This window comes from Moschus berezovskii, chromosome X (genome assembly GCF_049115385.1).
Source record: "Moschus berezovskii isolate FMDL1 chromosome X, NW_MosBer_1.0, whole genome shotgun sequence".
In the NCBI taxonomy this organism is placed as follows: domain Eukaryota; kingdom Metazoa; phylum Chordata; class Mammalia; order Artiodactyla; family Moschidae; genus Moschus; species Moschus berezovskii.
The window spans coordinates 18794310-18815826 of record NC_142488.1 but is presented as its reverse complement, the minus strand read 5'-3'; the positions used below and the strand labels follow the sequence as shown (position 1 = coordinate 18815826).

General features: G+C 40.1%; 1 protein-coding gene across 1 annotated transcript in view; it reads left to right on the top strand.

Moving 5' to 3' along the window:
- The window catches only part of MAP3K15 (mitogen-activated protein kinase kinase kinase 15), a 153190-nt gene that overhangs the window by 20920 nt on the left and 110753 nt on the right, over nucleotides 1-21517 (top strand). Inside the window, exons 2-3 of the mRNA XM_055438529.2 lie at nucleotides 12601-12740; nucleotides 15176-15199. Coding sequence (XP_055294504.2) covers nucleotides 12601-12740; nucleotides 15176-15199 — 164 coding nt within the window. The remainder of the gene's footprint in view (nucleotides 1-12600; nucleotides 12741-15175; nucleotides 15200-21517) is intronic.

Below are 21517 nucleotides of genomic sequence, written 5' to 3'. Positions count from 1 at the left end.
GGACATTTAGATTGCTTTCATGGCTTGACTATTGTAGATAACACTGCAGTAAACATTGGTGTGCATGTATCTTTTTGAATTATGGTTTCCTCTGGATATATGCCCAGGAGTGGGATTGCTGGGTCATATATGGTAGTTCTATTTTTAGTATTTTAAGAAACTTCCATACTCTTCTCTATAGAAGCTGTACCAGTTTACATCCCCACCAACAGTGGGGGTGTAAGAGGGTTCCATTTTCTCCACACCCTCTCCAGCATTTAGTGTTTGTAGACTTTTTTTGATGATGGCCTTTCTGACCAGTAAGAAATGATATCTCATTGTAGTTTTGATTTGCATTTCTCTGATTAGTGATGTTGAGCATCTTTTCATGTGTTTTTTGGCCATCTGTATGTCTTCTTTGGAGAAATGTCTATTTAGATCTTCTGACCATTTTTTTTAGATTGGGTTGTTTATGTTTTTGACATAGAGCTGAGCTATTTGTATATTTTGGAGATTAATCACTTGTTGGTTACTTTGTTTGCAAATATTTTCTCTCATTCTGTGGGTTGTCTTTTTGTTGTTTTTATGATTTCCTTTGCTGTGCAGGAGCTTTTAAGTTTAATTAAGCCCCATTTGTTTATTTTTGTTTTTATTTTCATTAGTCTGGGAGGTGGATCAAAAAAATTGCTGTAATTTATGTCAAAGTGTGTTCTGCCTGTGTTTTCCCTTAAGAGTTTTATAGTGTCTGGCCTTACATTTAGGTCTTTGATCCATTTTTAGTTTATTTTTGTGTATGGTGTTAGAGAATGTTCTAATTTCATTCTTTCACATGTAGCTGTCCAATTTTCCCAGCACCATTTATTGAAGAGACTGTCTTTTCTGCATTGTATTTCTTACCTCCTTTGTCATAGGTTAATTGACCATAGATGCTTGGGTTTATTTCTGGGTTTTCTATCCTATTCCGTTGATCTATATTTCTGTTTTTGTGCCAGTACCATACTGTTTTGATGATTGTAACTTTGTAGTATAGTCTGAAGTCAGGGAGTCTGATTCCTCCACTCTGTTTTTGTTTCTGAGGATTGCTTTGGCTATTTGGGGTCTTTTGTGTTTCCATACAAATTAAAAAACTTTTTTGTTCTAGCTTTGTGAAAAATGCCATTGGTAATTTGAAAGGGATTGTACTGAATCTGTACATTGCCTCAGACAGTATAGTCATTTTGGCGATATTGATTCTTCCGATCAAAAAACGTAGTATATCTTTACATCTGTTTGTGTCATCTTTGGTTTCGTTCATCAGCATCTTTAGAGTTTTTAGAGTACAGGTCTTTTGTCTCCTTTGGTAGGTTTATTCCTAGATATTTTTACTCTTTTGAAATGATGGTAAGGAGGATTGCTTTCTTAATTTCTCTTTTTGATCTTTTGTGGTTGGTGTTTGGAAATACAAGAGATTTCTGTGTATTGATTTTGTATCCTGCAAACTTAGTGAATTTATTGATGAGCTGTAGTTGTTTTCTGGCACCGCCTTGAGGATTTTCTATGTGTAGTATCATGGCATCTGCAAATAGTGACAGTTTTGCTTCCCCTCACCAATTTGGATTCCTTTTATTTCTTCTCTGATTGCCGTGACTAGGACTTCCAAAACTGTGTTGAAGAAAAGTGGCAACAATGAACATCTTTGTCTTCTTCCTGATCTTAGAGGGAATGTTTTCAGTTTTTCACTATTGAGAATGATGTTAGCAGTGGGTTTGTCATATATGACCTTTATTCTGTTGAGGTAAGTTCCCTCTGTGCCCACTTTTTGGAGTTTTTGTCATAAATGGGTGTTAAACTTTGTCAAAATCTTTTTATGTATCTAAAGAGATGATCATATGGTTTTTATTCTTCAGTTTGTTAATATGTGGTGTATCACAGTGATTGCTTTGTGCATATTGAATAATCCTTGCAGATAAATCCTTTATCTCAGATAATCCCCTGAGATAAAGCCCCCTTGGTCACGTTGTATGATCCTGATAACGTATTGTTGGATTCGATTTGCTAGTATTTTGTTGAGGATTTTTGTGTCTGTGTTCGTCAGTGATATAGGCCTGTAATTTTCTTTTCTTGTGTTGTCTTTGTCTGGATTTTGGTATCAGGGTGATGGTGGTCTCACAGAATGAGTTTGGGAGTTTTCCCATCTGCAGTTTTTTGGAAGAGTTTGAGAAGGATGGTGTTAACTTTTCTCTAAATGTTTGATAGAATTTGCTTGTGAAGCCATGTGATCCTGGACTTCTGTTTGTTGGCAAGTTTTTTAATCACTATTTCAATTTCAGTGCTTGTGATTGGTCTGTTAATATTTTCCATTTCTTTCTTGTTCAGTCTTAGAATATTGTATCTTTATAAGAATCTGTGCATTTCTTCTAGATTTGTCATTTTGTTGACATGTAGTTGTTTGTAGTAGTCTCTTTTGATCCTTTGTATTTCTGTGGTGTCAGTTGTAACTTCTCCTTTTTCAGTTCTTTTTTAATTAATTTATTTTATTTTTAATATTTATTTGGCTGCACCAAGTCTTAGTTGCAGTGCATGGGCTCTCTTGTTATGCTATACAGGCTCCAGAGCATGTGGGCTCAGTCGTTCTGGTGTGTGGGCTTAGTTACTCTACAGCCTGTGAGATCTTAGTCCCTGACCAAGGATTGACCCTGCGTCCCCTTCATTGCAAGGTGGATTCTTAATCACTGGAACACCAAGGAAGTCCCTTCATTTCTAATTTTATTGATTTGAGCCCTCCCCCTTTTTTTCTTGATGAGTCTGGCTAAAGTTTTATCAATTTCATCTTCTCAAAGAGCCGGCTCTTAATGTCATTCATGTTTTCTATTGTTTTCTGTATCTGTTTTTCATTTGTCTCTGTTCTGATCTTTGTTATTTCTGTCCTTCTACTTTCTTTGGGGTTTGTTTGTTCTTTAGGTGTTTTTGGTGTAAGGTTAGGTTGTTTATTTGCGATTTTTCTGGTTTCCTAATATAAGATTCAGTTCAGTTCAGTTCAGTTGCTCAGTCGTGTCCAACTCTTTGAGACTCCATGAATCACAGCACGCCAGGCCTCCCTGTCCATCACCAACTCCCGGAGTTCACTCAAACTCATGTCCACAGAGTCGGTGATGCCATCCAGCCATCTAATTCTCTGTCGTCTCCGTCTCCTCCTGCCCCCAACCCCTCCCAGCATCAGACTCTTTTCCAGTGAGTCAACTCATCACATGAGGTGGCCAAAGTATTGGAGTTTCAGCTTTAGCATCAGTCCTTTCAATGAACACCCAGGATTGATCTCCTTTCGAATGGACTGGTTGGATCTCCTTGCAGTCTAAGGGACTCTCAAGAGTCTTCTCCAATACCACAGTTCAAAAGCATCAATTCTTCGGCGATCAGTTTTATTGCTATAAAAGAGCCACAGACGTGAAGAACAGACTTTTGGACTCTGTGGGCGAAGGCCAGGGTGGGATGATTTGAGAAAATAGCTTTGAAACATGTATATGGCCATATGTAAAATAGGTGACCAGTGCGAGTTTGATGCATGAAGCAGGGCACTCAAAGCTGGTGCCCTGAACCCAGAGGGAGGGTGTGGGGAGGGAGGTGGGTTCAGGATGGTGGGACACATGTGCACCCGTGGCTGATTCATGTTAATGTATGGCAAAAACCACCACAATGTGTGAAGTAATTATCCTTCAATTAAAATAGTTTCTTTTAAAAAACTTCCCTCTTAGAACTGCTTTTGTTGCATCCCAAAGGTTTTGGACCATCGTGTGTTTATCGTCATTTGTGTCTATCTACTTTTTGAATTCCTCTTTGATTTCTTCAGTGATTCATTGGTTGTTTAGTAGACTATTGTTTAACCTCCATGTGTTGTGGTTTGTTTTTGGGGTTTTTTACAGTTTTTTTTCCTGTAATTGATTTCTAATTTCAGGCGTTGTGGTCAGAAAAGATGCTTGATATGATTTCAGTTTTCTTAAATTTATGGAAGCTTGATTTGTGGCCCAATATGTGATCTATTCTGCAAAATGTTCCATGTGCACTTAAGAAGAAATTGTATTCTGTTGCTTTCAGATGAAATGCTCTGCAAGTATCAAGTCCATCTAGCCTAATGTGTCACCTAAGGCCCGTGTTTCCTTATTGATATTCCGTCTGGATGATCTCTCCATCGATGAAAGTGGGGTGTTAAAGTCCACCACTGTTATTTTGTTACTGTTGATTTCTCCTTTTATGGCTGTTAGCATTTGTCTTATATATTGAAGTGTTCATATATTGGGTGCATATATATTTACAGTTGTTATATCTTCTTTTTTGGTTGATCCATTGATCATTATGCAGTGTTTTTGTCTCTTATAACATTTTTTTATTTTAACTTGTGCCATTCTAATAGACTTATTGCCTCTTTTTAAAATGTTTTATTTATTTTACTTTTGGCAGCACTGAGTCCTCATTGCAGTGCACATGGCTCTTTTGTGCTGTGTATGGGCTTTCTCCAGCTGCAGCGAGTGGCAGCTACTCTCAGTTGTGGCACATGGGCTCAGTTGCCCCATGACATGTGGAATCTTAGTTCCCAGACCAGGAATCAAACCCATGTCCCCTGAGTTGGCAGAAGGATGCTTAGCCACTGGACCACCAAGCAAGTCCAGCATCCCTTATTTTAAAGTCTGTTTTGTCTGATATGAATATTGCTACTTGAGCTTTCTTTTGATTTTGATTTGCATGGAATACCTTTTTTGATCCCCTCATTTTCAGTCTGTATATGTCCCTAGATCTGAAGTGGGTCTCTTATAGACAGCATATATACAGGTCTTGTTTGTTTTTTTTCCTTTTATCCATTTAGCCAGTCTTTGACTTTTGGTTGGAGCATTTAGTCCATTTACATTTAAGATAATTATCACTATGAATGTTCTTATTGCCATTTTGTTAATTGTTTTGGATTTGTTTTTGAAGGTCTTTTTTCTTCCTTCCCTCTTCTGTTCTTTTGTGATGTGATATCTGTCTTGAATGTTGTTTGGGTTGCTTTTCCTTCTGTGTGTATCTATTGTAGATTTTTGGTTTGTGCTTCCCATGAGGTTTTGATAGACCAATCTGTATATATAAAAGATTGTTTTAAGTTGCTCGTCTTTTAATTTCCAGTGGATTCTGAGGTCCTGCATTTGCACTCTCTCTTCTCATGATTGCTGGTTTTGATGTCATATTAGTGTGTGAATGATTTTCTACCTTTACTTTATGTTTGCATTTACTGGTGAGCTTTCCTATTCATAATTTTCTTGATTCTCACCGTGGCCTTTTCCTTTGCACCTAGAGAAGTTCTTTTAGGTTTTATTGTAAAGCTAGTTTGGTGGTGCTGAATTCTCTTAGCTTTTGCTTGTCTGTAAAATTTTTGATATCTCCATTGAATCTGAATGAGAGCCTTGCTGGGTATTCTTGGTTATAGATTTTTCCCTTTCATTACTTTAAATAGATCATGTCCCTCCCTTCTGGCCTACAGATTTTCTGCCGAAAAATCAGCTGATAACTTCCTGGGAATTCCCTTGCATGTTACTTGTTGCTTTTAATATTTTTTCTTTGTCTTTAATTTTTGTCAGTTTGATTAATGTGTATCTTGCTGTGTTCCTCCTTGGATTTATCTTGTATGGGACTCTCAACACTTGTTGGACTTGAGTGTTTCCTTTTTCATGTTCCTTTTCATTTTTGACTATAATCTCCTTAAATATTTTCTCAGGCCCTTTCTCTATCTTTTCCCTTTCTGGGATTCCTATGATGTAAATGTTAGTGCAGTTAAGATTATCCCAAAGGTCTCTGAGACTGTCCTCATTTTTTTCCATTATTTTTTCTTTGTTATGTTCTGTGGCAGTGATTTCCACCATTCTGACTTTTAGCTCACTTATTCATTCTTCTGCCTCAGTTATTTTGCTGCTGATTCCTTCTAGTGTGTTTTTCATTCCAGTTATTGCATTGTTCATCTCTGTTCTTGAAATCTTCTAGCTCTTTATTAAACATCTCTTGTTAACTTTTCAGTCTGTGCCTCCATTCTTTTCTGAGACCTTGGATCATCTTTAGTATCATTAATCTAAATTCTTTTTCAGATAGGTTGCCTATCTCCACTTCATTTAGTTGTTCCTGTGGGTTTTTATCTTGTTCCTTCATCTGGAACACATTTCTCTGCCACCACGTTTTGTCTGACTTTCTGTGTTTGTGGAAATAGCATCCCACTCCAGTATTCTTGCCTGGAAAATCCCATGGACAGAGGAGCCTGGTAGGCTACAGTCCACTGGGTTGCAGAGTCAGACAGGACTGAGCGACTTCACTATCACTTTCACTTTCTGCAGGCTGGAGGATTGTAGCTCCTCTTGCTTCTGGTATCTGCCCTCTGGTGGGTGAGGTTGATCCTGAGACTTGTGCATCCTTCCTGGTAGGAGGGACTGGTGTCTTCCCACTGGTGGGTGGAGCTGGTTCTTGTTCCTCTGGTGGGCAGGGCTATGTCAAGTTGTGCGTTTAGAGGTGGCTCTGAGCTCAAAATTCTCCAAGCCAGGCTTCAGCAATATGTGAACCGTGAACTCCCAGATGTTCAAGCAGGTTTTAGAAAAGGCAGAGGCACCAGAGATCAAATTGCCAACATCCGCTGGATCACGGAGAAAGCAAGAGAGTTCCAGAAGAGCATCTATTTCTGCTTCATTGACTATGCCAAAGCCTTTGACTGTGTGGATCACAATAAACTGTGGAAAATTCTGAAAGAGATGGGAATACCAGACCACCTGACCTGCCTCTTGAGAAACCTGTATGCAGGTCAAGAAGCAATAGTCAGAACTGTACATGGAACAACAGACTGGTTCCAAATAGGAAACGGAGTGCGTCAAGGCTGTATATTGTCACCTTGCTTATTTAACTTATATGCAGAGTACATCATGAGGAACGCTGGGCTGGAAGAAGCACAAGCTGGAATCAAGATTGCTGGGAGAAATATCAATAACCTCAGATATGCAGATGACACCACCCTTAGGGCAGAAAGTGAAGAGGAACTCAAAAGCCTCTTGATGAAAGTGAAAGAGGAGAGTGAAAGAGGAAAGTGAAAGAAAAGAGTGAAAGTGAAAGAGGAGAGTGAAAAGCTTGAAGCTCAACATTCAGAAAACAAAGATCATGGCATCTGGTCCCATCACTTCATGGGAAATAGATGGAAAAACAGTGGAAACAGTGTCAGACTTTATTTTTTTGCACTACAAAATCACTGCAGATGCTGACTGCAGCCATGAAATTAAAAGACGCTTACTCCTTGGAAGAAAAGTTATGACCAACCTTGATAATATATTAAAAAGCAGAGACATTACTTTGCCAACAAAGGTCCGCCTAGTCAAGGCTATGGTTTTTCCCGTGGTCATGTATGGATGTGAGAGTTGGACTGTGAAGAAAGCTGATCGCCGAAGAATTGATGCTTTTGAACTGTGGTGTTGGAGAAGACTCTTGAGAGTCCCTTGTACCGCAAGGAGGTCCAACCAGTCCATTCTAAGGGAGATAGATCCTGGGTGTTCATTGGAAGGACTGATGCTGAAGCTGAAACTGCAATACTTTGGCTACCTCATGCGACGAGTTGACTCACTGGAAAAGACTCTGATGCTGGGAAAGGTTGGGGGCAGGAGGAGAAGGGGACGACCGAGAATGAGATGGCTGGATGGCATCACCGACTCTGTGGACATGAGTTTGAGTGAACTCCCGGAGTTGGTGATGGACAGGGAGGCCTGGCGTGCTGTGATTCATGGGGTCGCGGAGAGTTGGACACGACTGAGCGACTGAACTGAACTGAAGTGAGCTCAATATGGCTTTAGGCACCCTGTCTGCTGTTGTGTGTGTGGGGGGCGGGGTAGGAGGGCTGTGTTCCTATCCTGCTGGGTGTTTGCCCTGAGGCATTCCAGCACTGGAACTTGTAGGCTGTTGGGTAGGCCAGGTCTTGTTGCCAAAATGCTGACCTCCAGGAGAGCTCACATTGGTCAGTGTTCTCTGGGGCCTCTGCCATTAGTGTCCTTGCCCCTGCCCTCACTCCCCGAGTCTCCTCAGAAGACCCTCCAAGACTTGTAGGTAGGTCCTATGCAGTTACTGCTTTGCCCTGGGTCCCAATATGTAGGAAACCTTGTGTGTGCCCTCCAAAAGTGGAGTCTGTTTCCCCCGTCCTGTGGAGTTCCTGCACTCAAGCCCTGCTGGCCTTCAGAGTCATATGCTCTGGGGGTTCCTCCTTCTAGTGCCAGAACCACAGGTTGGGGAGCCTGATGTGGGACTTGGGACTCTCAAACAAACGGGAGAAATTTTGCAATATGATTTCTTTTAAGTCTGTGGGTCGCTTATCTGGTGGGAATGGGATTTGATTGTAGTGAAAGTGGCCTTCCTACCATCTCATTGTGGCTGCTTCTTTGTCTTTGAATGTTAAAAAAAAAAAAAAGGTTTTTTGGTAGGCTCCAGTCTTTTTCGCTGATGCTTGTTCAGCTGTTAGTTGTGATTTTGGTATTTTCACGAGAGGAGGTGAGCTCGACTCCTGCTACTCCACCTTCTATTCCAGAGTTGAGGGGCTGCATTTAGTTTGGTTGCTTGCTGCCTCTTACCCCAGTGTTTGCTGGTCATAATCCGCTTTATACAGGGTGCACAGGTACGGCAGCCCTTGCTAACTTCTGGGATTGGGAAATGCTTAGAGTGTTGTTACAAAGGATGACACGAAACTGTCTTGTTCATTTTCCATCAAACATGTCTTTGTTTCTACCCTTTTTTCCTTTTTTCCTTTTTTCACTGTGTAAAAGCTTTGCTGAACCATGCCTCTTGAAAAGGGTTTCTTCTCTGCAGTAGCATGACAAAGTCTCATGCTGTCCTGCTGTCCTGGAATGTGTCCCGTGTCCTGTGTTCCCCTCCTGAGTCACGCAATAGCCATTGTACTTCATTCTGCCCTGTTTTAACGAGGCACTGAGAAGTCTCCACTTCAACCCTTGGTGGAGCCCCAGACAAGCTCCTTAGTGGAGATGGTGAGGCCAGTGTGCAGGTCTTAGCACAGAACATTGACAGGGCATGTTCCTCTCAAAGAAGTGAGAGGAACTCATGTCAACAGATTCAAGTTTAATCTGCTTAGCAACAAGATGCTCTACCAAGTTGCAGGCTTCCTATGAAAATGGCCTGCATGATTTGGAACTGATGTCCTTCATTCACCTCTGCTTGCCCCTTCCCACTCTCATTTGCTTCCTTTCCTTTAATTGCAGAACTTCCCATGGTCTTAGAATTAGCATCTGTGTTGCCACTTCTTAATAACATCACTGGGAAACACATTCTTTTTCGTTTGAATAGGTAATAAGAGTCCAGGGAAAAATCATATAGGCAAATGTCTAGTTAATTCCACTGCAGTGTGGTTTTTGACTCTGAGCAGATGTCTGTGGGGGACAGACATCCATTTGAGATAAATTAACCAGGCTGGGTTGTAAAAGTGTTTCCTTAGCATATGTGTTTCTCCTTTCTTGAGCAGGAACCTCTAAAGGGTGAATTTAGATATGATAGTTTAAGCCCTTCATGACATTTTAAAAAAAATAACGAGACTTTGAAGCGTTTGGGTATGCTATGAGGGATTTGCTTCAAAATAATCTGAAAGGGGTGGTGTGGATGGCAGTTGAGATGAAATAAGGGTGGCTGTATTGATAATTGTTAAAGGTGGTGAGGGGTAAAGGGATTTCATTACACTATTCTGAACTTTTACACACACACACACATATTTATAATTATCCATAATAAACAAAAACACCCTACTGTAGGTTTCCCATTGTCTCAAGCTAGTGTCCATCCCTCTTTTACATGCCCTTCAGACCCTGCATGACACCTGCTAACCTTTCCAAGTTCCTCTTCTCAAGGTGTTCTGGACCCATGAAATGATGGAGGAGCCTAGTAGGCTGCAGTCTGTGGGGTCGCTAAGGGTCGGACACAACTGAGTGACTTCACTTTCACTTTTCACTTTCACACATTGGAGAAGGGAATGGCAACCCACTCCCGTGTTCTTGCCTGGAGAATCCCAGAGACAGGGGAGCCTGGTGGGCTTCACACAGAGTCGGACACAACTGAAGTGACTTAGCAGCAGCAACATCTATATCCCGCTTGACCTCTGACCTTTGCACTTGCTAGCACCTCTTCCTATGACACTTTTTCCTTCCCTTCCCATCCCCACATCCTCATCCCAATTTGCCTGCCTCTCCTGGTGACTCAGAGGTTAAAGCATCTGCCTGCAATGCGGGAGACCTGGGTTTAATCCCTGGGTCAGGAAGATCCCCTGGAGAAGGAAATGGCAACCCACTCCAGTACTCTTGCGTGGAGAATCCCATGGATGGAGGAACCTGGTGGGCTACAGTCCATGGGATCACAAAGAGTAGGACACGACTGAGCGACTTCACTTTCTTTCTTTCTTTTTCTGTACCTTCAGGTTCCAGACAGCGTGCATCCTTTCAGCCTTCCCTGACCACCCTCCAACTGAGTGTGGATTACGTCCCCCCAGGGGTGTCGCTGTTCCCCTCACTTTAGCCTCCCTTGAAGGCACTGGCAAGCCACTCCAGTACTCTTGCCTAGAAAATCCCATGGACGGAGAAGGCTGTTAGGCTGCAGTCCATGGGGTCGCTATGAGTCAGACATGACTGAGCGACTTCACTTTCACTTTTCACTTTCACACATTGGAGAAGGAAATGGCAGCCCACTCCAGTGTTCTTGCCTGGAGAATCCCAGGGACGGGGGAGCCTGGTGGGCTTCCGTCTATGGGGTCACACAGAGTCGGACACGACTGAAGTGACTTAGCAGCAGCAGCAGCAGCACCCTGATTCTAATCACTGCTTCCTTCCCGTCACCCCTGTTGTATTAAACATGGTTTTGAGGAGAGGGATTATCCCTTGTTCACACTTCTGTCCCTGACACCAAACACAATGCCTGGCATTTATATAGCAGGCAACCCATAATTTAGAGAATTAAAAGGCCCACCCGAGGCATACCGATGCTTGATCTCAGATCTCCCAGAGCCAGGGGTACCTGGCGCTGATGCTGCTTCTCTCTGCCTTTTCTTCATGCCCTTGCTTACCTCACCTCTGTTCTGTTTCATTGGGATTTTCAGTGACTTCCTGTGAACAGCAGCACAAGCCTAAGTTTGGACATTATTTCCCCAAGTTTCTGCTGCACAGAGTGGGGAAATCCAGTCGAACCTGGAGCTCTTGATACTGTCTGGAAAATGACTAGGTTTGACATGGTGACCAATGCTGCTAGGCAAATTTTACTCTTTTTTTAAAATTTACTTATTTTAATTGGATGCTAATTACTTTACATTGTATTAGTTTTGCCACACATTGACATGAATCTGCCCTGGGTGTACATGTGTTCCCCATCTTGAAACCCCCTCCCACATCCCTCCCCATCCCATCCCTCTGGTTCATCCCAGTACACCAGCCCTGAGCATCCTGTGTCATGCATCGAACCTGGACTGGCGATTCGTTTCACATATGATAATATACATGTTTCAATGTCATTCTCCCAAATCATCCCACCCTCACCCTCTCCCACAGAGTCCAAAAGACTGTTCTATACATCTGTGTTTCTTTTGCTGTCTCGTATACAGGGTTATTGTTACCATCTTTCTAATATATATGCATTAATATACTGTATTGATGTTTTTCTTTCTGGCTTGCTTCACTGTGTATAATAGGTTCCAGTTTCATCCCCCTCATTAGAACTGATTCAAATGTATTCTTTTTAATGGCTGAGTAATACTCCATTGTGTATATGCACCACAGCTTTCTTATCCATTCGTCTGCTGATGGACATGTAGGTTGCCTCCATGTCCTGGCTATTATAAACTGTGCTGCGATAAACATTGGAGTACATGTGTCTCTTTTAATTCTGGTTTCCTCGGTGTGTATGCCCAGGCGTGTGATTGCTGGGTCGTATGGCAGCTCTACTTCCAGTTTTTGAAGGAATCTCCACACTCTTCTCCATAGTGGTTGTGCTGTTTGCATTCCCACCAACAGTGTAAGAGGGTTCCCTTTTCTCCACACCCTCGCCAGCATTTATTGCTTGTAGACTTTGGGATATAAGCCATTCTGACTGGCGCAAAATGGTACCTCATTGTGGTCTTGATTTGCATTTCTCTGATAATGAGTGATGTTGAGCATCTTTTCATGTGTTTGTTTTACTCTTTTTTTTAAATTTTTAAATTTATTTTTTAATTGAAGGATAATTGCTTTACAAAATTGTGTTGATTTCTGCCAAATAGTTTACTGATGTGCCGTGTTGCTCCTCTGTTTTGGTTGAAGTCTCTCTAGTTCACAACTCGAGAGATCTAGTTCACGATCTGTGTCGTCCAGTTGATGGTAACATGGGAACTGGAAGCATGCTGTAGGAATGGTCATTACAACAGCTGGGAATAGGAAAAGAAATAGGAAGAAAGTTTCAGTTTTGGATGTTTATTCCTGTTGCTTTTCCTCCACAGTTCCTGGTGGTAATTTTAATCAAATCATTCCTTATTTTGGACTAATGGTAGAATACAGATTGCAGCAGCTCACGATTGGTGATCATCAGGAAATAGAAAGTAGATCACCTCTCTCTCCGCTGACCTTGTCTCCTTGTTCATTGCAGATGTTGCTGTGGTGGACATGAGCGATGTCTCCAGACAACCTTCACTCTTCTACCATCTTGGAGTCCGTGAAAGCTTCGACATGGCCAATAACGTGATCCTGTACCACGACACCGATGCTGACACTGCTCTTTCTTTGAAGGTGAAGAGTATTGTTCACCTTCTCCTAAATACTTCGTTTTGGGAAAGCAGGACTGTGAATACTGTGTGCTCAGTTGAAATGAACATGTAGCAGAAGAGGTTGAAGAAAAACAATAAAGATTTGCTTGTGCAATTCCTTCCTCCCCACCCCAAATTCTAGCTCCTGCAGGTGACTTCCTGGCTATTGTGTGAGCATATGTGCTATTGATGTGTGTTTGCAGGCAACTTGAGTGTGTCTAAGCTCATTAGGAAAGTGAAAGCAAAAACTCCTGATGGTTTCCATTGAAGCAAACACAGCCTTTGGAATCCTATATTGGGCAATTTGATCCAAACCTATACTTTAAAAAAAATTTCAACTTGGACGGCAATAGGAAAATATTTAACATTTACCAAAATAGGTAGGAACTTTTAGGATCACTGATGTAATCATTGTTTAATCTGTATTTTCTCCCCAGTTTAAAGCCAAGCAAAACTGAAAACTTGTGTGTTCATTGGTAACTCAGTAATTATTGAGAAGTTTTTTAATGTATTTTTGCAAATTTGATACAAACTTTTTAGAATAGCGTTTTTTTTTTTTTTTTCTAAAAAAAAAAAAAAATTCCTGTTTGTAAAATCTGAAGGTTGAATGTGAGTTATTACAAAATTTAGCTAATACTGTTTAGATGGTTAAATAGCATTACCAACTCAATGGGCATGAATTTGAGCAAACTTCAGGAGATAGTGGAGGACAAGGGAGCCTGGCGGGCAACAGTCCATGGGATCACGAGAAGTCAGACACGACGTAGCAACTGAACAATAATATTGTTTAACATCTTAACATCAGTCAGGAAATCCTGGTCTATGTTAAGTCATTTCAGAAATAGAAGATTAGTTTGTTTACAGCAGTGTTACTCAACCTTGACTGCACTTCAGAATTATTTGGGGAGTTTATAAATGTCCCAGTACCTAGGCCACACCAAGACCAATTATGTCACAGTCTCTCGGGGATTTTTTTTAACCCCCACAATGTGCAGCCAGGAGTGAGAATCAGTGGTTCAGCCTTAACCTTCACAGACATCATTTCTAAATGTCCAGCTCCCTTAGCATTAAAAATCACTAGTATATAAATGACACAGTTTTGTGATGGCAAGTTGGACATTTTTGTTTGTGTTTCTTAATGTCCAGTATTAACCAGATGTGTGTGGGTTCTGTAATAATTTGGAATTATTCCTAGTAGAAATACTACCTGTCTCAGATGTGTGACCTGTATGTATTATATATCACATACACCTGACACAGGTGTGTCCTCTGGCATCCTAGCACAGTACTGTATTTTAAGAGTCATTTGTGTGACAGTGGAGGAAGAAACTGTTTTGTTGTTATATTTTACATTGTAAAATAGTTTCCCAAAAGTCTATAAGCCAATCTAAATTACTTTTGGTATTTAGATTTCTTTTCTCTACTGATTTTAACTAAAGTAGTTACGCTGAGCAATATTTAGAATTAGAAAATGTGAAAGGGTAGATAATATTAAGCTGTATTTTTATGAAAAACATGACATGAAATCTGAGTGTATCATATTTTCCCCAATTCAATCATTTTTTTCCTCTTTTGTGCCTTAGTGAACTCCTCTGGAAAGTCCCATGATCTAGATAAGTTTTAATTTTTAATTATACAGAAAAATACTTCGTAAAATGGAAATGAGTACCCATTGTATCTGACGGCAGAAGAAGTGATCTGCACTTGTCAGAAAATAGAAATCTCAGAACACATAAAACACATTTTACTGGACAGCTATTTAATTATGTTTTCTTTTGTCAGCAAATGGCTTTCAGCATATAAATGATACACAGTTGAGGGCTGCATAACCATTATGCTGACTGACTGAAACTATTGTCATTGAATTTGAGTGTGAAAATTCCTATAGTGAAAATATGTAAATAAAATACCTATCTGTGGTGTCAGGAATTCTATCGGCAACACCTCTTCTGTTGGAAGGCTGATTGGGGGCGGGAGGGTGACCTGCAGCCTTCACATTGATGACATGAATGGTTCCAGACCCGAGGACACAGTGGGCCACCCATGCACTTTGTTGCTGTCCCTGAGAGGGCAAGGTGCAGGACATTCAGAGCCCTGAACTTGAATCTCAAAATATCTGGACAGAAGTATGGCCACTGCTACAGGAAAATCCTCATAACCATATATGTCCCCAGGAGTTCCAAAGCTAACAAATCATGGTAAAGTTTCCTTAGAACATGAATTTTACACTTCTTGGAGCTCCATTCTATTTGAAGCTCCATTCTATTTGAAGCTTTTTACGTGGGGAGGGATGGGGGGGGTCTGAAATGAATAACTCTTGCTCTAAAGTGGGTTTCAGATGATGGCATGGGGACAAAGTGCTTATGGAAATTAACTGTTCTGGAAAAAAGCTAAATTTAGCCTATCTTTTCTTTACAGGATATGGTAACTCAAAAAAACACAGTAAGTATTGTATTTTCAGATTTTTAACTTTGTGAATGTAAACATGTAAAATGCTTGCCTGGGTTTATCTCTGGGCTTTCTACCCTGTTTCATTGATCTACATTTCTTTTTGTGTGTGTGCCTGTGTCATACTGTCTTGATGACTGTATTATAACCTGAAGTCAGGGAGCCTGATTCCTTCAGCTAGATTTTTCTTTCTCAAGATTGTTTTGGCTACTTGGGGTCTTTTTTGCTTCCATACAAACTGTAAAATTTATTGTTCTAGTTCTGTGAAAAAAAATACCATTTGTAGTTTAATAGGGATTGCATTGAATCTATAGATTGCTTTGGATAGTATAGTCATTTTCACAGTATTGGTTTTTCCAGTTCAAGAACATGGTGTCTCTCCTCCATCTGTTTGTGTCATCTTTGATTTCTTTCATCAATGTCTTATAGTTTTCAGAGTACAGATCTTTTACCTTCTTAGGTAGATTTTTTCCTAGGTATTTTCTTCTTTTTATTGTGATACTAAGTGGGATAGTTTCCTTATCTCTCTTTCTGATCTTTTGTTGTTAGTGTATAAGAATGCAAGAGATTTCTGTATATTAATTTTGTATTCTGCAACAATACCAGATTCATTGATGAGCTCTAGTAGTTTTCTGGAAGCATCTTTAGGGTTTTCTATATGTAGTATTATGTCATCTGCAAACAGTAACAGTTTTACTTCTTTTCCAATTGAATTCCTTTTCTTTCTTTTTCTTTGTGGATTGCTGTGGCTAGGATTGTACCTATTGGTTGTATTTCTCGGGGACAGCTGGAACCCGCTACACCTCAAGCTGCCAACTGGCTTATCCCCACTCAGCCTCCCAGCTGTGTCTCTGAATAACTTTGGTCAGTCATTCCATCCCTGAACCCAATCCTCAGTGCCCTCATGGGTAAAATGAAAAGGTTGAACTCAGTTATTTCATTCATAGATAACTTCCAGCACTCACTGTCTGTATCCCATATTTGTTGCACAAGTGAAAAGACAGAACTTGGATTTAATACACAGAACATCTAGTAAACAGTTATTCCTTAAAGCAAGAATTACATTAAGGCCAGGTACAAGGAACACAACTCTTTTGCATCTTGACTGTTGGTTGTGTCAGAGCCTAGAAACCTTTTTACCTTTTGGTTCATTCTCCCTTGTCTATAAACACCTAGGAATTCCTTCACATTCTCGGTAATTCTAATTAGACTGTAGCATTCTCCCTAGGTTTTTGTTTGTTTTGCTGGTTTTTTAGGAACAAACTGATTGTGAAAGATTTGGCAACAACTGTCTCTGCTATGTTTGACATTACTTTAGAATTGGGTGCCCAGTCCTGGTTGTCATGCTTGATGGGGTGTGAAATTTTAGAGCATTCGGGAGAACAAAATAAAGGACCAGAGGTGACTGGAGGGGTTGAAAATAGCACCTAAAAGAAAAAGTTGAAGGGAAACAAACCTCAAGAGGTATGGTTCATGGTCTTTTTCAAAGGTTACCCCTTTTCATGAAGCTTGGAGGCAGTTATTTCTACTCCAGATGGCATGGAACTAGGGCAAATGGAAAAAAGGTTGGGATCAGCAGAATGGACATCTCACAGTAATGGTGATTAAACACTGAAATAGAATGTCAAAGTAAATCAGCTGACTTTTATGAAGAGTTTGTTCACTGGTCCCCTCCATATGGATGGGGGTAATGCTGCCTGAAAACAGAGGTATGGTTTGTATGACACCAGAGGTTTGGAGAGAGAATCTGATGACACTGTGGGACTGTGATAACTGGACAGCTTTAACAGAGAGAGATACAACATAGTCGTGGTTGGTGAATTATAAAGTCCTGTGAGTCAGGTAGACATTAAAGGCCACACAGTGAACATGGAGCTGAGTGCTTGAAGTGATTTATGAATGTATGAAAACCAAGATGCTTTGAGATCTCTGTCTTCAGGGAGTATTTCATGTTTTTAGAATTGTGCCTGATGATGTATGGGACTCGGCTTCACATGGTAGAGGGATGGTGTATTAGTAAGGGTTCTCTAGAGAAACAGAACTAATAGGAGATAGAGACATTTATTATGACGGTACCTGGGAAAGCCAGTCGTGTAATTCAGTTTAAATCCAAAGGCCTGGGAAGCCAATGAGGGTAGATCAGAGAAGATGATATGAGTGTTCCAGATCAAGCAGTTTGGCAGGCAAAAGAGGCGGAATTCCTCCTCCCTCTGCCTTTTGTCCTGGTTAGGCCTCAGTGGACTGGAGGATGCCCACCAACAGCGGGGAGGGCAGTCTACTTGACTGAATCCACTGACCCAAATGCTAATCACATTCAGAGACACCCTCCCAGACACCTGCAAAATAATGTTTAATCTGAGCACCATGTGGCTGGTCCAGTTGACACATAAAATTGGCCATCGCAGATAGCTTACATTTGCTTCTGTTTCTGGGAGCAGTTGCTTTGCAGGAATGCAAAGGATGGGAAGCCAATCTGTAGTCTTCAGTCTGGACCAGACCTGCAGCCCTTCTGGGCTCTTCTGGTCTTTGGAAACATAGTATCACCTTTCATGCTCACCTCTTTTTCAGATGATGCTCATAGTCTTGTCTTCCACATTTGTATTTTTAGCTCTTTATTTAGGTATAATTGACATACTGTAAAGTTTACCTGTGTGCACAACATCTAGTGGCTTTTAAGAGTTGTGCAGCCATCACCACGATCCAGTTTTAGAGCATTTCCATCACCCTGCAATATACTTGTTTTCAGACAACCCTTATTCCTATCCCAGCGCCAAGCCACTAATTTGCTTTATGTGTTACAGATTAACCTTTTCAGGACTTTTCATAGAAATGGAAGGATACAATAATGTGGTCTTTTGCATCTAGTTTCTTTCACTTATGATATTTGTGAGGTTCATCCATGATGTAGCATGTATCAGTGGTTCCTTTTTATTGCTGAAAAGTATTTATTGTGTGGATATTCCACGTATTTATAGCAATATAGTCTTCAGTTGATGGACTTTTGGTTTGTCTCCACTTTTTAGCTATTTTTCATAATGTTGCTATAAAGTTCTGGTGTTTGTGTTGGAAATATGTCTTCATTCCTCTTGGGTAGATACCTGGGAATGGAATTGCTGGATCATATAGTAAATATATGTTTAACTTTGTAAGAAACTATCAAAATAATGTCCAGGGTAGCTGTACCATTTTACATTTCCTTCACCAATGAGAAATTTAGCTTCTTCACATCTTCATCAATACTTGGTATGGTCTGTCTTTTTATTATTCCATTTTAGTATGAAGTGGTATCTCATTGTGGTTTTGTATTTCCCCAGTGAGTCATAATGTTGAGCATCTTCTCATGTGCTTATTAGCCATTCATAGTCTTGGTGAAATGTCTATTCAAATCTTTTGCTTATTTTTAGTTGGATTTTTTGTCTTATTATGGAGCTGTTAGAGTTCTTTGTGATTCTGGAAGCAAGGCCCTTTTCAGAGACTTCGTCAATTACTTATTTTACGCCTCATGCTTTTGGTGTTGTATCTGAGAACGCTTAGCCTAACCCAAGGTCACAAAGAATTACTTCTATGTTTCCTTTTAAAGTTTTATAGTTTTGGCTCTTACATTTATTCTTCTGACCCATTTTGACTTAATTTTTGTGTCTGGTGTGAGGTCGGGGTCCAACTTCTTTCTTTTACATGTGGCTATCCAGTTGTCCCTGTGCCATTTCTTAAAAAGATGATTCCTTCCCCTTTAAATTTTCTTGGCACCATTGTCAGAATCAACTGACCATAAATTTAAGGGTTTGTTTCCAGACTTGAAATTCTGTTTCATTGACTTGTATGTTTACCCTTATGTCAGTTCCATGCTGTTTTGACTACTATAACTTTATAGTACTTTTTAAAAATAGGAAATCTGTCTTTGTTCTTTTCAACACTGATTTGGCCATTTGAGGTCACTTGCAATTCCATGTGAATTTAAGAATCAGCTTTTTCATTTCTACAAAAAAGACTGTTGAAATTTTTATAGGGGTTGCATTGTATCTGTTTATCACTTAGGTGGTATTGATATCTTAATAATATTGTTTTCCAATGCAAAAACAGATGTCTTTCTGTTTATTGAGGTCCCCTTTCTTTCAGCAGTGTTTTATAGCTTTCTGTGTACAAGTCTTTTACCTTCTCAATTAAATTTATTCCTAGATATTTTCTTCTTCTAGATATTCTTGTAAAAGAAATTTTCTTAATTTCATTTGCAAGATTTATTTTTAAAGATATTTTCCATAGAAATCTTTAACACATCATATTTTGCTTCATAATTCAATATTTGAGTTAAAATGTAATTCAGTTTTTGATCAGAATTCCATTAAAATGACTTCATATATTATTTTTATCCATTTTCTTTCTTAGAGGCTATTTTCTGCTGCTTAGTGATAACAAAGATAGCCCCTTTCAGCATTTTATCACTTCAGAAGACTTGTTTATATGATGAGAGATCAGAAACAAGAGTGAAAGTATAGCCAATCCCAAGACTCCTTTATCTGTTAAACCTTGGAACTTCCCGGTAGTTTGTTATTGTTGTACATAGTCCACAGGTATTCTTTGTTTGTTTTAATTTTCCTTTGTAAAAACTATACCTTCAAAGATACATTATATTTTGTAGGTTGATTCTCCCCGGGAAGTAAACTGTGAGACTGAGTTCAGTGAACAGGAAATTGATTGAGGAGTGCCCTTGGGATCACCTGTGAGGGAGAGGAGGGCAGGAAGCAGGATTGGGCAGAAAGAGAAATCCCACTGGGATGCAGGCCCAGTGGAAGCCTTACCTGACCTCCGTGGAGGGCTGGAGTTTCCGAGTAGTTCTGAGTTGTGACGAGGTGGTCAGGCCTTTATACTCCTACATCCATCCCTCACTGGAAGGAGAATGATACTGGTTGAGGTGCTCTCTGCACCTAAGGCAGTTCCAGAAGGGGCTGGCAGCAGGGGTGAGAGCTGCAGTGTCCTTAGTAGCTAGGATACTACATCTTTCCTTGAAAGGGGGGTCTGGGTGTGCACCTGAGTGTCCGCTGCATTGTAATCATTTCATTTGAGAAATATATGAATCATATGTACCCTAAGACTAAGGCTTGTACCTCGAAGGCAGAGATCCACAGAAGTGATGTTTTCTTTTGAAGTGGTGGGTGATTTATTCAGAAGCTGTATGTAGCCTCACCAGAGAGGAAACATAGGACCATAAACCTTCCTGGACCCTCAAGAAAATGACCAGGAGAAGATGAGGTGTTCTACCCAGTACGTGGAGAAGAGATAGTTCAAAGTAAACCGGACCTTACTTTCGTCTGTCATGTCCTAAAGCCGGAATTGAGAGCGGTCCTTTAAAGCAGAGTTAAATTTCCAAGCTAGGATGATGTTATTAAAAAACTAATCTGGTTCTTGACCTCTGGACTAAGTGATTTTTTTTTTCTGGAAATCCAGTGAGATTTAAAAGACACTCATTATTCCCATCAAAATAGTTATCTCTATGATGGCAGTAAATTGGAAATTCTTTGAGAAACAGACATTGCTGGTATTGGGGGTATTTTCTGTGGTAATGCAAGTCTTGTACCTGGCTTGCAAGCTCACTGAGGCCTCAAGTTTCGAGTAACAGAAATTCTCCTGGTCTTTCTCTCTTGCCTTCCTCATTCTTTCAGTTTGCTTTGACTTAGGATCCAAGATTATGAAGGATGATGTAAATTGCTTAGGGACTCTTTGGTAAAAAGGTGATTAAATTTCTTTTCTCCTTTCTGCATCCTTTGGGTTTCCTGAGTTCAGAGTCAGAATTTCTACCATTTTTATTAGTGAAGACTATTTCAGATAAGAAGGCTAATTGTCATAGTAGTTGGAGAGGGAGGATTTTATTCATTGAATGTGATTTATGTAAAAAAAAAATCTCTGCCATTTGAATATTTATTTCATTTGTGTAGCTATTTTGTATTTCTACCTCATCTTAAATTCTCCCTTCAAGTCTTTTTGTCTTTTTTTCCCCTTCATGCCTGTGGTTGTGTTCTCTTTTAAACAGAAGTACTCTGGAAAAAAATATAATAAATTGCAGAACTCTGGAGGTATGAACCATAAAACTTTTCTCTCTATCTCTTGAATATGACAGTAGTGTCACATTTCACAGGACCAATGTCAGAAACAAAACAGAAATATTTTAATTCTGCCTACCAACTGAATAAGTCTTTAGTGTGCCATTTGTTGCTGTTGAGTCTGACTCTGCGAGTTGGACTGCAGCATGCCAGTGTCCCATGACACCCGTTTATTTTCTTTAAGAAAATACCATAAGCTACACCATTCACCCATCTG